This window comes from Convolutriloba macropyga, chromosome 4 (assembly GCF_964194025.1).
Source record: "Convolutriloba macropyga chromosome 4, txConMacr16.3, whole genome shotgun sequence".
Lineage (NCBI taxonomy): Eukaryota > Metazoa > Xenacoelomorpha > Acoela > Convolutidae > Convolutriloba > Convolutriloba macropyga.
Window position 1 is genome coordinate 10992252 of NC_134471.1, and position 16073 is coordinate 11008324.

At 34.4% G+C, this 16073-nt stretch overlaps 1 protein-coding gene across 1 annotated transcript in view; it reads left to right on the forward strand.

The window, feature by feature from the left end:
- LOC142337452 (ephrin type-A receptor 4-A-like) overlaps positions 1-15564 on the forward strand; it is a 63877-nt gene extending 48313 nt beyond the window's left edge. The window contains exons 12-18 of the mRNA XM_075386680.1: positions 1638-1829; positions 8015-8194; positions 8434-8687; positions 9035-9130; positions 9544-9696; positions 12551-12717; positions 14410-15564. Of these exons, the coding sequence (XP_075242795.1) occupies positions 1638-1829; positions 8015-8194; positions 8434-8687; positions 9035-9130; positions 9544-9696; positions 12551-12717; positions 14410-14647 (1280 nt within the window). The 3' untranslated portion in view covers positions 14648-15564. The remainder of the gene's footprint in view (positions 1-1637; positions 1830-8014; positions 8195-8433; positions 8688-9034; positions 9131-9543; positions 9697-12550; positions 12718-14409) is intronic.
- The last annotated feature ends 509 nt before the right edge of the window (positions 15565-16073 follow it).

Genomic DNA, 16073 nt, shown 5'->3' on the forward strand with positions numbered 1-16073 from the left:
TGATTAAGTTGTTGGTCGCACGTGACTTACCTCACTCTCAAAAATGACTTCATTTTGAAATTGACTTTTCTTAAGAGATAAGGTAAAGTGAATATGTGTCACTGTAAATGATGGTTATTTGAGAGCAGCTAATAGAGGCTGCAATAACTTGAATAAATACAGATTCTTAATCAAAATTTATCGTCTCATCCTTTAATGAAAAAAGAGTGATTTTTTTGGATGTCTTTTTTTTGTGTTTTTGAGACTGCAGATTTGCGAAGCTATTTTGGCCATTTGCTAGCAATCTGCCAGCTTTATTGTTGAAATATACAAAACTTGTACTTGTTTGACTCGGCTTTAATTGAGATCTACTTCGTTAAATGAAAATTATAAAAAGATAAATTCTTCTTCCCAAATTAATTTAGGCGACTGCAACTCGACAGTTTTTATAAGTGCAAAAGGCCGATTGAAATTTTTGCTTTTATCTTCAATTTTTGTGAATTTAAAAAACTGAATTTGTTTAAGAATAATTTGATCAAGAAATACAACTAAGAAGCCTTCAATAACTAATTTTGAAAACCTAATTGTAAAGGAATAAATTCATCAAGAAAAGTTGTTAAAACCTTGGTTAAATTTGTTAAAACCTGTTTTTGATATAGCTTTGCATGCACTGCAGTTCTCATGCAAGCCCTGCAGTGGTCATGACATTTATTTACAATTAATTTCTATCGAATGGCTTATTAGTTAAATGTGGGAGGAGGTTCCGAAACAGATTTCGAGACATCTGTCTGTCCTTCCTCCCTCCGCCTGACCTAAAACCTCACTCACCCACTTATCACGACCACGCAGCTACCCACACCTACAACTACTTACCTCCTACCCCTTACCCGTTCCTCCAATAGGATCCCCACGCTCTCACAACCATTTCTTTTATTGAAAAACGGGAAATTTTGGTATGCCTTTTCAAAGCGTTGTCCTCAGTATTATTAGGCACTGTATTTTGTTTTTTGGTCGTGTAAAGTGTTGTTCCGTAAGCTTTTGGCACTGTTGGAGCTTTTGTCCAGTTTTGGTTCTTTCGCAAGAGAATCGAAAAAGTGTAAGAGGTTGTCTGATGTTTGTTAGTACGAAGCTCTGGTTCATTTTTATCTATGTTTTCTCATGTATAATTTTTACCTGCCCTGTTTAATAATTTCTTTTAGTTTTCGCTCACTTGATTTTCCGTGAGGATTTTGGTTGGAAGATTCAGTGCGGCTGGTTTTCCTAAGATAATGCTTGCTACAACCATAGCCGACCCTTGCTTGCTCGCCTGTCGGTCGAAAGCAATTCGTCGGACGTTAGTCATTTTGTTTTTTTTTCTAAAATATCGATGATAAATGCTAAATCATGATTGAGATTTAATTGGCCTTTACAGTGTTTTCTAATTTGTTTTTCCTGCTTTTGACAAATAATTTTGTGAATTTTTGGCAAATCTTGTTAGAACTTGATTATGAATTAAATATAAACAGTTTTGTACGAGAATAAATATATCACACACTATGTCAAGATTTCCACGTATTATCTGACTGATTGTTTTGATTGACAACTATTTTTTATGATTATGAAAATGTATATTTGCCTTTATGTAAATCTTTGACTTGATAATTTACTGCTATGTTTAGAATGGGGAACCCTTTGTTTCGACCAACCAGCTGCGATCCGATTTATAGAACCTGAAGCGGAGCTGTTGCCTTACTACGAGCGACAGGGAAAGTCCTGGCAGGACCTCTTTAATGCCCTAGAGGTGCGCGCCATTCCTGTTAGCACCCTCGACACTGAGAAATTAGCAGACGTACACAAAATGCTGGCCAAGGGTGAGTTTTCGTCTTTTTCCAAGAAAGACTTAGAGTCTCAAAAGACTTAGAGTAATGGTGGAAGATTGAGTGAGGTAGCCGCTGCATTGATTCAAACATCTGCTTTTGTAACGTGGTGATAATTTTACAAAATATGGATGGTAATATTGTGATATAAGTTTTGAACAAACCCTCGCCCCATGAACCAAAAAAAGTTTGAGTTTAAACAAAAGCTATTTGTGCCTATGGTCAATGCTCTTTTTTTTCTGTACATAAAATATTTGTTATTAGGCTGAGAGAAATTAGCCATGAAAAACAGTGGCTTGCGTCAGAAAACGGAAAATATACGAAAGTAAGAAATTTGGATTGTCATTTTAAACGATCATGAACGAAGAGGCACGTGAACTTCAAGACGACGTGTAAGAACATCGACTATTGAGACTAAGTGAGAAAGCTGATCAGAATTTTTCCTCTTTTGCGATTTTTTTAGAACACCTATCTTTTCCTTTGTCCATACAGTTTCAAACAATAGTGATAGCTGAAGTACTCCCCTCTCCCCTCCTCCTCGCAACCACCCACGCAAATTTTTTCTATGACTGCGTGATCAAGCTAACGAATTTGCGCGGAGGGGGAGTAGTAACCAAATTTTGTCGGCTCTTCATTGCATCGGCTTGGTTGGATCTTCATTGAAGGAATTCTTTTTCCGGAGTTCGAAGTTATCGAGTAGCTAAAATCAATTTGAATGCGAAAATTGCAAGTCTTTATTTATGGTGAAAACAACTACAGTGAGCTTGTGGGATATAATTAAGATTAATGTTACGTATTTACGTTTGGTATCTATCAACAGATATCAAGTTTTGAAGGTTTTGAGCTATAAAACATGTTCTAATCGCATAAACAAAACACGAGGTGACAATAGAAATCATGATAGAATTATTCCTTCAGGGCAGTATCATTCACAACAAGATTTGAGCCCTTGACGGCCGGCAGGTTATATATACAATAAAAGCCTGAACGATAAGTTAGAAAATAGCGGGTCATGTCCTGAAATATCAGTTAAGAATTGTAGTTTTAAAAATTCTATATGTTTTTCTGTAAAGGGTAAATTCAGCTCATTCATTTGTCAATAATCGCTTGAAGATAAGTTATACACCCCTTCAGCAATTGCGCAATCTTATCAACTATGGCACTAGTTAGTACCATAACCTGTTGTGTACATAAACCATACCATAATTGAAGGAATATATACCAAGCTGCCTGACTGGATAGTAAATTTTTGTTTTGCAAAAACACTTGCATGCTTTGATTAACAACGTATTACCCCCAAATTGTAAATGTTGAGCAGTTTTTGCAATTTTTAGAACATTTGTGTATTAACTCATATGCTTTACTGGCCTCTAAGATTTTAGCCCGTTGGGGATTTTAGATCAATTTTGAGGATTTCATGTTGATTTTTTTTACAATTTCAGGTGATTTATTGATCATAAATCAAGAGGGGGAGATATTTCGATTTTCATTTTTATGGAAAAGACGGGTGAACGAACTAATTTTTTCATATATCAAATTCAAAGATATTGGCCAATTTATGCGCAATAAGTATCAAGGTTGATATTTTGGTTATAAATTATCACTGGTTTAAAATGTGTATAATTGAGTACGGAATACTCAAAAATTTGCACCCAGAAACTAATTTCATAATTTTCATAGATACAACGCTTGATTTATTGTTGCAGTTATCATAAATATTCACACGAAAACAGAAGCGCTTTACTGTGAAGCGATTTAATAATTTTTGAAGTATTTTTGGAGATGAAACAATTCTAATTAATTTGTAGATTTCTTTTGGTGTGTTTTCTTTCACACGTGTTTGCGTACAGTCGCGAAAATATGATTTCTGAAGAATGAATCTTAAATGATACTCTTCTTCAAAGACTTTTGAGAGCGGCTTAGTTTTTTAATTACACATTTTTGCAAGTAAAAGTGGTAGCAAATTAACAATCTGACTTAAAGTGGTTTAAGGGCCCGGCTGTTGAGGCCAGGTGAAAGATGGTGAAAAAGATAACCAATTATTATAAACAGATAAATTATAAAGTGGTTACTACTTTCGCGGTTTCATGCAGTCGCTAATTAGAGAAACAGTGTAAAACACCGTATTTTTAAAGATAACCTTTGTGTTAACTAAGTTTTACTAATGAACGTTTTAACTTTTCTGCGGAAAAGCCAACATTTATTATTTTGCGCCGTGTAATTAAACAAATCATATATTTTACGATCGTAAAGTTACTACTTTTCAAATTTTTATTTCAAATGTTTCGATAATGTTTCCACAGTTTTTCGGACACGAGTTCTCTTAAACTCGTATCAATATTCCAGGGTATATTAATTAGCACAGGTGGCACATTTCGAGCTCTCGTGACACGGTTTGAAATGATTTGATTCAATTTTTACCTGGTGTAATGACGTTTATTACCCTGGCAATAAATTTAATAAGTTGAAGGTTTCAAAGTGTGACCTTTCTAACAAGTTCAAATTGCTCTGTTGGTTTTAATAAACTTCGGCTGTCAAAAGGCAGACCCATCTATTGCCTTAGACGAGTGCTATTATTTGCTAATGGCTGCTTCGTGGAAACGATTTAATACTTACAGACTTAATTGTGATCAAAGGTTTTGATTTGGAATTAGAAGTTGATCATTTGACAGATTATGGCTGTGAGATATTTTGAACGATTTCAAACTTATGTTTGAACAAACTTTTAGATAGGATTCTTATTTTGTTAAATAATTATAACATGATTTAATAGGTTGGGTCTTATTGTTTTGAATCATGAAACTTATGTCAACATTAGGTGTACCCACTTTGAAGAGTAATTAAGTTTGGGCGGTCCGGAAATTTTAAAACAACTTCTCAAAAATTGTTTTGTAATGATAAATAAATAAAAAGTACATAAAGTTATTGTAAAGAATACAATAAGACAACCCCGCCCCTAAACAAGGCGTCATATCTGTCTATTTTGACCCCTCCCTTTACTCTAATTTCACAATCGTGCCTTGCGACCGTATCAACGTGCGTGCTAAATTGACCCGCTTTGATCCCTCGGTCGGCCTGAATCAAATATGGGAAAATTGTCCCTCACGTGTTTGATTGCGATAAAAGATCTGAAGTTATCTTGAAGCGCAATATTCATGCCTTTTCTTCTGTGCGAATAGCCAATAATCGTGAACATTTTACACATTTTGCTGAAATAACTGATGATTTCTTATCAAATATGGTCCTGGTTGAAAAGCTGCTATTGCAGTGGCTAAAAGATCTTGGTTGTCAAGAAAATACCTAAAGAATCTAATGAAATTACAGAGTTTGAAATGCTGAGGTAACGGTAACAGGCCAAATAAACCCTGTCTGCTAAATTTCTAGGATTATGTGGTTATTCTAATAATTTTGGACAGGTAAAGTGACTAAAACTGGATTGAAATGCAGACTGCTTAAAGGTGAGAAACGGAAAAACTGTTTCTTCAAACCCTTCAGTTAATTAATTAGATTTTGTGAATCACATAGAACTTTGTCAATGGGGGTTAATAGTATGATCGGTAAAATTTGTGTAATGGAAAACTGGTGAAATCTTTGAGAGAGGGGAGGGTGTGTGGGTTTGACTGGATCTTTGGTTTGTTAATGAGAAACAGTTTTCAATTCCATGTCGAAGCCTAACTTCTCACAAGGCATGACGATCAATTCATAATACTTGAGCTTTTGTTAACACCATCTTACATAATCTCACCGTCGAAATCAGTTACTATTAAATCGAGCCCGTGTCTGTCGTTCGAGATCAATTTGGGCGACGTTTCAGCTTGTATAGTATTAAAGCGCTATTGCTAGAACGTTGATATGCTAAATAAAAGATTCAAGAATATAAATTAATACAACAATCACGTCTTGGTATCCTCATCCAAAATTGCTCAAAATTAGTTTGTTGAATACAAATTACCTGACAAGTTGTTAAATTTTATGTCTTATAATTTTTGAGTGAATTTCTCCCCAGAAAAAAAAATTATTAATAGCTTATTAATAGCCGCGAAGCGATAGCGGCTATTATTGGGGACATCGTGGTTTTTTACAATTCAAAGAATTTGAATTGTATTGGGGCGCTGTGTTTTTTTTTTTTTTAAGATATGTTCACACATTTTTCAATGACTTTGATCTTTCAAAACGGGATAAACAGGTAAAGCCCTGCGGGCATTAAGTTTCATTAGAGGCCCAAAGTGAGTTTCAGTAGCCCATCAAGTGCTTAGAGTAGTGCAGCTGCTGGAATGGCCTTAATTAAAGGTTAAAAGGTCATTTTTAGGTGTTTTTGGGCTCCAAAATGTTGCAATTTTTCATGTTTTTTGTAATTTTTTTTTGATTTTTTTGTTTTAGTCTTACGTTGAAGTTTTTGAAAAAGAATGAAGGCTTTTTGTGAGCCAAAATAACTTGTTATGACCATTTAATGAGCTATATGTTTTGGTACTACAAATACAAACATGCAAAATGATATTAATTTTTGCATTTTTTTTCAAGTTTTTTTGAAAATTTTTGTCATTTTTTGAGTTTTTTCTGCTTCAGGGGCCAGGAAATTTCCTTTGTGCTTTTAGAATAGAGCACTGCATGGTTTCTAGTAATAATGAATTAGTTTTCAACATTTTAATGTCTCGAAATTTGTTATTTTTTCATATAAAATTTGCAATTTTTTCAAGGTTTCCTAAAGTTTTTGTTAATTTTTGATATTTGTCCATTTTCAAATGCCAGAAAACCTATTCCACTGTCTGATTAAAAGTTACTGAATGGTTGTTGGCTTCAATAGTTTTGTTATCAACAATTTAGCTTTAATTTTAGAAGTTTTTTGATAAAATTTGATATTTTCAAGTTTTTTCAAAAGGTTTGTTTTATATTCAGTTTTTCTTGCCTCAGTAGCCAGCTAACCTCATCCAGGGTTTGATAATATGTTATTAGATAGCTGCTAGGGGGCAATTGAACGATTTTCAACATTTTAAGAACGAATCTCTATTTTTTGAAATTTGAGATTTTTCCTAAAAATTATTGCCTATTGATGTTTGAGCCAATGAATTTTTTAATGCTTGGAATTGGGTCAATGGATAGACTCTAGAGACACAGAAATGATTCTGAAAATATTAATAGCGCAATTTTCTGTAAAATTTTATTAAATTTTGCAATCGATTTCATTTTTTATATTTTTCGGTCATTTTTGAGTTAATCGATCTTCAAGGGCCAATGAATTTTTTCAGGCCATGCAGATATAATACTGGACCGATTTCAAAAACAAAATATGTTCTTCAACATATTTTTGAAACGTGTATTTTTAAAGGGATGAAATTTTGCCTAAGGGAAAAGAGCTTCAAGAGTTTTGGTAATGAGTATGTTTTTGTTTAGTTTGTTTGATTGTTTTAATTTCTCAATTTTTTAATTTGATTTTGTTTGTGTTTTGGCTGGCTTTTTTCCAATTGATCTACTTGTCAGTTAGAGTACTTTTAAGTTTTTCATTCAATTCTTTGAATTGTATTTCAGGACTTGTCCTGCTATGTTTTTTAATTCGTCTCCATCGATGATTCTTACGACCTGACTTCTTGGAATTGACTTCTTGGAATTGACTTCATTGACTTCTATTCCTTTGCAATTAAAATTTGTGTACGTGACGTCATTTCTGCTTTTAGGTCAATTGCGTGACTTACCTCACTCGAAAAAATGACTTCTGAACTCACTTATGAAACTTTAAATTTTATGAACATTTTAATTAAAAATCAATAGTGTGCATCTAAGTAGTTGCAAACTTATATGCCCTAAATCTTTAATATTAGTCTTGAGTTTTTGATTTCGAATATCAATTTTGAAAATGCTCCCCTTATAGACCGTATTTGTCATAAAATTGACAGTCCGAATCTAACCTAAAAACTCTAGTGGTCTATTAAAGAACTGCTGGTCTATCTTATTTCTTTAGTTGTTTCAATTCATGGAAGGCCACAAGCGTCTATCGCGGCTATTTTCCGGCAATCTGCCGGCTATGTTTACGCTTGTTATTTATGGACAAAAAAGCGTGAAGCGCGATGTTAACTAACAATAAAGTGGTTCTAACAAAAAAAAACTCAGTGTTCAACCAAAGAAAGCTTATTTCTGTTTGACATAATTTTTTTGCTTCTATTTGTTAATCAATCGTTTTTTAGGCCAAATTGGAGTGTGCAAAGTGCGGCCTAAAGAGAACTATGATCTGCAGTATGACTTGAAGTTCTGCCCTCACGCCGATGACGAGAGTATAGCCTACAGGAGTTTAGTAATTGAGGCAGCCACTCTAGCACAGTTAAAACACAACCATGTAGTCCTAATGCACGGGATTGTCGAATATAGTAAGTTGGAAAGCTTATTTAATTTTTTTGTTGTAAAACAAAGTTTGTAGCAATTAAATTTTTGTTGTAGTCTTTTAACGTATTTTTTAAAAAGATTTCTTTTGTCGCAAAACTTACAATGACATGTTCCTTCGGAAATGTTGAAACCTCAGCAAATTATGAAAAGATTATCTGGTCAAAGATAGCTGCGATGTTGTTCAATTTGGTTAGTTAATTAACTAACTGACTGTTAAATTCAGGTACAATTAACAACAGTGTCCAATTAGCCCTCCTGTTAGAAGACTGTGGTACGATGACACTGCAAGAGTACTGCAGTCGATCAAATACAAACCACCCTCCTGCAAATGCAACTTACAGTACTACCAGTGGATACAGCACTGTTTCGGGGACGTTGCAACAACATCACCAGCCGGGCATTATAGAGAAGTTGCAGCACTTGAGGTCCATAGCCACTGCACTGGAACATTTCTCACAGTTGCAATATGTTCATAAGGTCAGCCAAGTCACAATTCAAGTCACAATTAAACCATGACACCAAACATCATTGTTTAAAACTGAGGTTGGGTCTTAAACGTCATCTCGTTTCCCTTTTTTACGTATAATCCAAAATTTCGTGCAAAATTATATCAGATATCGTCCGAACTTTTGTGCAAAATTTTACCAGAAAGATTTTGTGAAAAATTTTTCGGGACATTTAAATCCAATTTTTAAATTGAAATTGATAAAATGTCAGCACGTTGATAAATCAATTCAAACTCAGTAATAATCAGTGAACTATTTCAATCATCAATTAGAAACAATTTAAGAAAAAATTGTGAATTTTGTGTTTTGTTGATACAGGTGTTGAAAAGTGAGAACATTCTGATAAATGGTAATGGTGTATGCAGAGTAGCTGGCTTCGAAGACAGAGTTGAATTCAACAAACAACCACATGAAGTGAGTATCATATCAAGACACTCAAATTGAGAAAATTAAAAAAATACTTTAATTTTCAATTCCGTAATATTTACATCCTCATATTCACGATTTTCCATTTTCGATGCTGTTGAATTCATTAAGGTTATCCGTTGATTGCTGCACTGCAAAAACTGAAATCAAGGAAATTAATGAACCACATATATTTGATAGGTTTTAATTGATTGGTTTTTATGAGTAATTACCGGATTTTCGAACTTGACTTCTTAACTCAGATTTGCTGATTGAGAATGCAGTCAAAGTTGAAGATGACTGGAGATAGCTACATAGAACCAAAATTTACAACTGCTTAGCTGACTACTCTTTGACTAACAGTTACATCTTCGGAGCTTTTCAGTTATGAGTGACCATATAAACATGTGCGTTTGTTGAAGATGTTGGAGCGCTACCTCCGGTTTTGGCCCCCAGAAGTGATAAAAGAGAAAGTCTTCACTTTGGGCACTGACATTTGGAGCTTCGGGGTGCTTGTCTGGCAATGCTTCAACCCCACAGAGCCACAGCCATTCCATTTAATGACCGACTCGCAGGTTGGTCATGCTGGAAGAAAAACTTGATTGACATTTCGTTTGACCAATTTGGCGACGATTTTAATCCTTCATTAAAAATGTTTATTGAATGAAGTTCCCATAACGGTATAGGCTTTGACTTTCGGTAAAAAAATACATAACATCCTTTCAAATAATGGGTGTCGTCATTTATCGGTGAGTTGCCTAAGATATTTTGACAAAATTATTCAATTTTGTCCTGAAAAAATTTTTATTCTTTTTCGCGACTAAGGAAAATTGTATTTGCCCCCTGCCGTTAAGTTCAGTCAAGACATTCGCTTGTGAATGTAAAGTTTTCACTTCTATTGCGTTTGATTTAGATGGGCCTTATATTTCACAAACAGCAATTGATTCGCCTCAGTCTTTGTGTTTGTTCCCAGGCAACCTTGATCGCGTTATTGATCTCGTGTTTACAAATAGTCCTAATACTATATCGGATGATGACATCTGTTCTGAGCAGAAGATATATTCTAATTTGCTAAATGCGTGTAGTTAAATCAATCCTTTTTTTCTGATTAAATATGATCGCTATTTGTTCGGTTCTTGCGGCTATTTTTACACTTCCCTTTATTAATACTTCCTTCTTACAGTGCAAACAGACAAATTTTTGCAGTCTCTTTTGAAACCCCAAATCATTCTTTGCTCTGAAATTTCATCGGCCTTCTTCATTTTCCCTTGTTTGTCTTGATTGAATGTCATTGTCTTCAATACCCTCCCCCCGCAATGCACCCCGATTCCCTGCCCGCAACCACTGCGCCCTTACAAAAGTCTCCGGGTGAAAGGAAATGATGCAGTAGTGGCTTCGGAAAAGTTGGTGCACCTTCAAATTTAGCCGATGTTGAATTTGAACTAGCCATGAAGAATAGTTCTAAATTGATCAATTTTGGTGCCTGAAATCTTATAGTTAAATCTGCCTGTTCTCAGTTCAATTTTTTAGAAATATTTGATATCAAAAATTGTTCAAGATGGAAAATTTTTCATATTTTTGTGACTAGAATGGGGAAATGGGGACAATCGTCAAAAAATGATAGATTGAAATTCTATTAAAGAACTATTTTTTTTAAAAAAAGATCGCATTAATTAAGGATGAAAATTTGAATATGAAAAATCAGCATTAAATTGTTTTCGACTTGACTAACAATCGGTTTGTTGATACAAAAGTCCCAATCAGAGTACAATACACACTTGTGCATTACACGCTGAGCTAAACAAGACATAATGCCACGGGGAAAAGTTGTTTGTTGGGGAAGAGGATATTGTAATTGAAATATTGAATTAAAACGAATTCTCATATCAACTATCAATACTACTACATTTGCTATTCATACTCATTGATTCTTTTCACAATCTCGACTCTCAAAAAACTATGTGCTCAGTTTAAACACAACAATTTGACCCACTCCTACGAGTGATTTAACAGAAAACTTTTTGACTTTTTGTTGGAAAAGAGCAAAATCTAAATTATCTCAACATCTTTACCACTTCTAGTCACAAAATTATGGAATTGTAAAATAAGTTTCCAATTTGTGCAATTTGAGATATCGAATAATTATCCTTTAAATAAAAACTGTGAAGAGGCAGATTGTTTTTGAAATGTAAATTTTAGAGTTACTCCTTTCGAAATTTTTGAGAAGTTGAATCGACTTTGCCCCCTTTCAAATTTTTTGGTCAAAACTGATTGTAATGATTTGAGTGAAATAAACAGAATTCCAAATTTGAAAAACGAAACGAACTATGCAAATTAAAGAAAACTGCAGTCATTTTTCAATAACTAGCTATGTTGCGTATGAAGATTAATTTTCTTATCGAAGCCTGTCTTTTTCAGCCAAATTGGAGCAATCAAAATTCATGACTTTTAAATCTTAAATCAATCAAATTTAATTTCGTCATTAGCACACGTTTTGAAAAACCAATAAACCTCTTGAAAAAGAGTTATGTTATTTTAAAGCGCACCATTTTTACTTGTTTGCTTGTTATGCAAATCTATTAACAATTTTTGCTAGTGGTTATCATAACTTTTTGGTCAAGTATTTGTTAAAAATTTGTTCGAAAACCTTTGTTTGCGCGCAGAAATCCCTAAGGAGCAATTGTTGTGGTTTGTTGTTTTTAATAATTGAACAATTCTTTCATTGTTGGAACGTAACATGTATAAACATGAAAACAATGAAGCTGACCAATGTTGATGTTAAGTGACGCTAAATTGATTTAGTGAAGAAACAAGTGTTAAAATTGACGTAAAATTACCGACGGACATTTTTGAAGCCGATTTCAATAGGTGCTCTGATTTTTCAAGATAAGGTGAACTTGTGTGCGTATTTTTGCTTGTTGCTTTACAAACCGCAAACAGTTCTAATGCTTAGATTTTCTTTTTTGTGAAAATAAAACATAACTCAAGATTTTAAAATGTTTTGTTCGATAAGCTGAAGGGTAGCAAAGCCTTTGAAACGGGAAAAATGAAAAAAAGTGCTCAGAGCTGTTTGCTAAAAACACGATAAAAATCGACCATGACAAAAAGCCCGTTTTCCATATAAACCCATCAATCTTTATTATGTTCTCTAATAGATGATTGTTAGCACGCACAACTTTTGTGAAAATGGACCAGTACTGGATTTGAACCAGCATCTCTTAACATGCAGACCTCAGTATGGCACACCATAACCCCAACGGTCCTCAAAATATCAAACTTGGGCATCTCTTATAGCCCAATCTCTTGTTCCTCAAGGCTTCATATCCCTACCCAAGTTTACTTTGAACAAGTAGAGCATATGATAAAGCTTTTAAAATGCACATCTTACATTTGACCTATGACTAATTGAATTATGATTGTTTGTTACAGGTTGAGAAGTACGTGTTAGAAGGTCACTCGTTGAGTCCCAGTCCAAGTGACACGATGCCTCCTAAACTGACTGAAGTGATGAAGGCATGCTTTGCTTACACACCCCTGCACCGTCCCACAGCCTTCGACCTCAAAGAACTCATTCACTCCATGCTATTCCCAACTAGGTACTACCACATTTGCAGTCAGTAAATACGTAAAAAATGATTGAAAATTATTTGCTTGTGGGATGAGCTGTTATAAGATCGATTTAAGATCGCTTTAGTGTCTAAAACACAAACGGTATTTTTTATGACTGTTTTCGACTGTTCCCATAATTTCTCCAATTTTTACTTATTTGCGCTTTAACTTAGTGAAATAAATATAGTAACTTCTGCACTTAAAGTTATAAATTAGCTCAGTATTTTTCGCGGCCACCTCACGCATTTTGCGCACGTATTTGTGTATTCAATCAATTTTTTTGGTTGAATTACTTTGAAACACGTAAATTGAAAATTGACAACCCTTCCGAAGGCATACAAGATTTAGCTATTCTTGATAAAATTTAAGCTCTTGCTGGATTTTGCAAGATCTCGCTCAGTCGAATTTTGTATTTTAAAAAGTCTTGATTAATTTCTCAAAAATAATGTTCTGTCTTTTAACCGACATATTTTGCAAGTTTTTAATCTATCATGAGGTTTTCGAATTAGCAATCGTGTAATTTGTATTAACAAGGTTTTAACGAGAAATATCAAATTTCATGTCTTTGGGGGTATTTATAAAAATGTAATGGAAAAGAACAAATGATTAATTACGAAGCTTTTTATAAGTAATTAATTGCTCTCGAACGAAGTTTGAAGCAATTATTGCAAACTTGTTGGTCTTTACTTTTTAATACAAAATTTTCGCTGGACCGTTTTTGCGCTTTTGTTCTAGAACATTCGGTGACTTCGCACGTGACTTTTTGTAGCTTCACGTCTTCGGAGTGATTTCAATTGCTCTCATTCTGAAATGAGGTCTGTTGCTAATATAAAAGTTACTGTTAGCGGTTTAGTTCAAAGGGGTTGTAGGGGTTGATGTCTGACCACTATTATGGAGTTTGCGTGTTAAAACCCCTATCAGGGCAGCTTTTTTAACCCAAAATTTTTTAGTTACAACCTTTAAGTGAATTGCCCCTGCCTGTCGTTCGAGAGGAATTCACCCGACGTTAGTGGGTTTATTTTATTGTAAGCGTGTGTCTTTTTACCACTCGAAAAACAGTATTGGTGATCTTCTGTTTTTTTGCCAGAAGCGAGTTTTTTCATAACCTGATTTTTTGACATCTTTCTTTCCATAACAGTCCCTCCATTCCTTCCTATCCAAACTACACAGCCATCATCTACGTACCTACATACCTCCCCCATCTATCTCCACCCCTCCCTCCAATCTACCCTCTCCAGCAAGCTACCTACAACCAACAGCTACTACCCCACAAACCTCATCACACACCTACCTATTCCAAAAATTTGTTCTTCATTTTCAAAAACACTATCAATGTACTTTTATTAGGCGCTTTTTGTTTTTTTTCTCTGATATATCTAATTTAGTCAATATTAGTTTATACAGTATATTGAACGACTCTTCGAATCGTTTCTGTTAGTCTATCGACTATGTTCTTTCTTCATTATTTTTGCTGGACCGTTTTTTTTTACTTTGCGAGTGATTTTGACGCACTTGACCTTCTGCATTTTGCTTAATCTAAATTGCCACACAAGTACCTCACACCCCCTCTCGAATGAAGAAGGCTGCAATAAATTAGAGCTCCCACCATTTGTTCGATAGCAATTCTTCCAACATTAGTCGGTTACATTCAAAGAAATTGATTTGTTTTTGGTTTGCAGGTCACCTGATTACAGTTACAACTCGGCAGACTACAACACAATTCGATTCCTGTTAGAACAGAACAAGATGCTCAAGTATCAAGACCTCTTCGAGATCATCGGAGTTGATAGAATCGAACAGATCCAGTGGACTGATTCCTATCTCAAGACAATCGGGATCCAAGACAAAAGACACAGACGCCGACTCATTGCTGAAGCTTCAAAAGTGTTACATGGGAAAGCAATCTCACCTGTTTAAAAACTAGCTTCTAATTAACGACTAATTATTGTTAGTAGCGAAAAGAAACTTCCAAAATTGTAACAGATACATACCATCAGTAAATTTTGTTTGTTTATTTGTAGATATACATATAAGCAAATTGACTTCAGTGCTATCTTCAAACAATCTTGCTTTAAAATGAGGCAAATTGAGTAAATGCTAATTAACACGTGCCAACTGGATTGGTCGACGATTTATCCAAAATGTTTCAAATTCTGAGAAGTGCTGTGTATTATTAGAATGATTACGGATCTTTTCCTTTTGTACCCCCACCCCGCGCCCACGCGTATTGCTTATTATTTGCAGCTCTCAAGAGCAGGAGATATATTTGCACATTAAGATTTGATATTAATGACTCACTTTGTATTTGGGAATCGCATAACGTACTGGGGGGGGGGGGCAACAACGAAATAATCCTAGATTAGTGTGACTAATAATATCAACTTTAAATGTACTTAGATATTAAATGCGGGCAGTTAGATATTACTCCAGAGCTGTACCATGGGAATAATTTGACCTGCGAAAAACCAATCTTAACTTCAGTATTGATACAATTAAATTCGTAACTGAATTTAAAATGGAAAACCGGCTCGAAAGTTGTATCTCCATAATACAGTGCTGTTACAGTTGCTCAGTTTAGTTCATTTTTGTAAGTTATAATAGTTGTTAATTAATAGTAATAAATGGGTCAATTCCTTTTGTTTCATATACCTCGTTAAAATGTGATCGTCGCAGTGTTTGTGATCTGATGATTGACTAACTGATGGTGATTTCGATTCTGATAAAATAATGATAAATTGCGCTACCAGCCTCTTCCGAAGTGCAGTATAAGAAGTGTTATCCATTTATATTTTGTTACCTTACGCCGCCTAATTGAATTCCAAATTTTACCAAAGTTTTCAATCTATCTAGAAGGTGATGCGTGTTCAATAACTGGACGCCTAGGCTACAGAAGAATAGCTGCTCTGTTTTTCAGTGAACAAAAATAGTAGCAATTATGTTGGCTTTTGTGAAATTTCAAAAATACTTGATCTAAAGTCCCGTGATCTAAAGTCCTTTTAACCAGAATTATGAGATACTAAACATTGGCCGCCTTTTTCTACTTAAAACCAAATCGAAATTGCGCCAAAATTTGTTCATTTTTGATGGCCACCTCGTGGAGCCAGCTTCTACTAAACAAAATTGACAAAATTGAGCTGGAAGAAAAAAATAAAGATAGTTTTAATTGGTCTCGAACAAAGTTTGAAACAAATAGTTGTGCTTTTGATTGCGACCATTCTTCGCTCATAAGTGACTTTAACGCTTGGCCTTTTTAATTTTTTCGTGGCGTAAATTCCATTATTCTCAAATTAAATCAGTCGTACTCAAAATATCAGACTAGGTATCAAAGAGCATGTGTCAACAA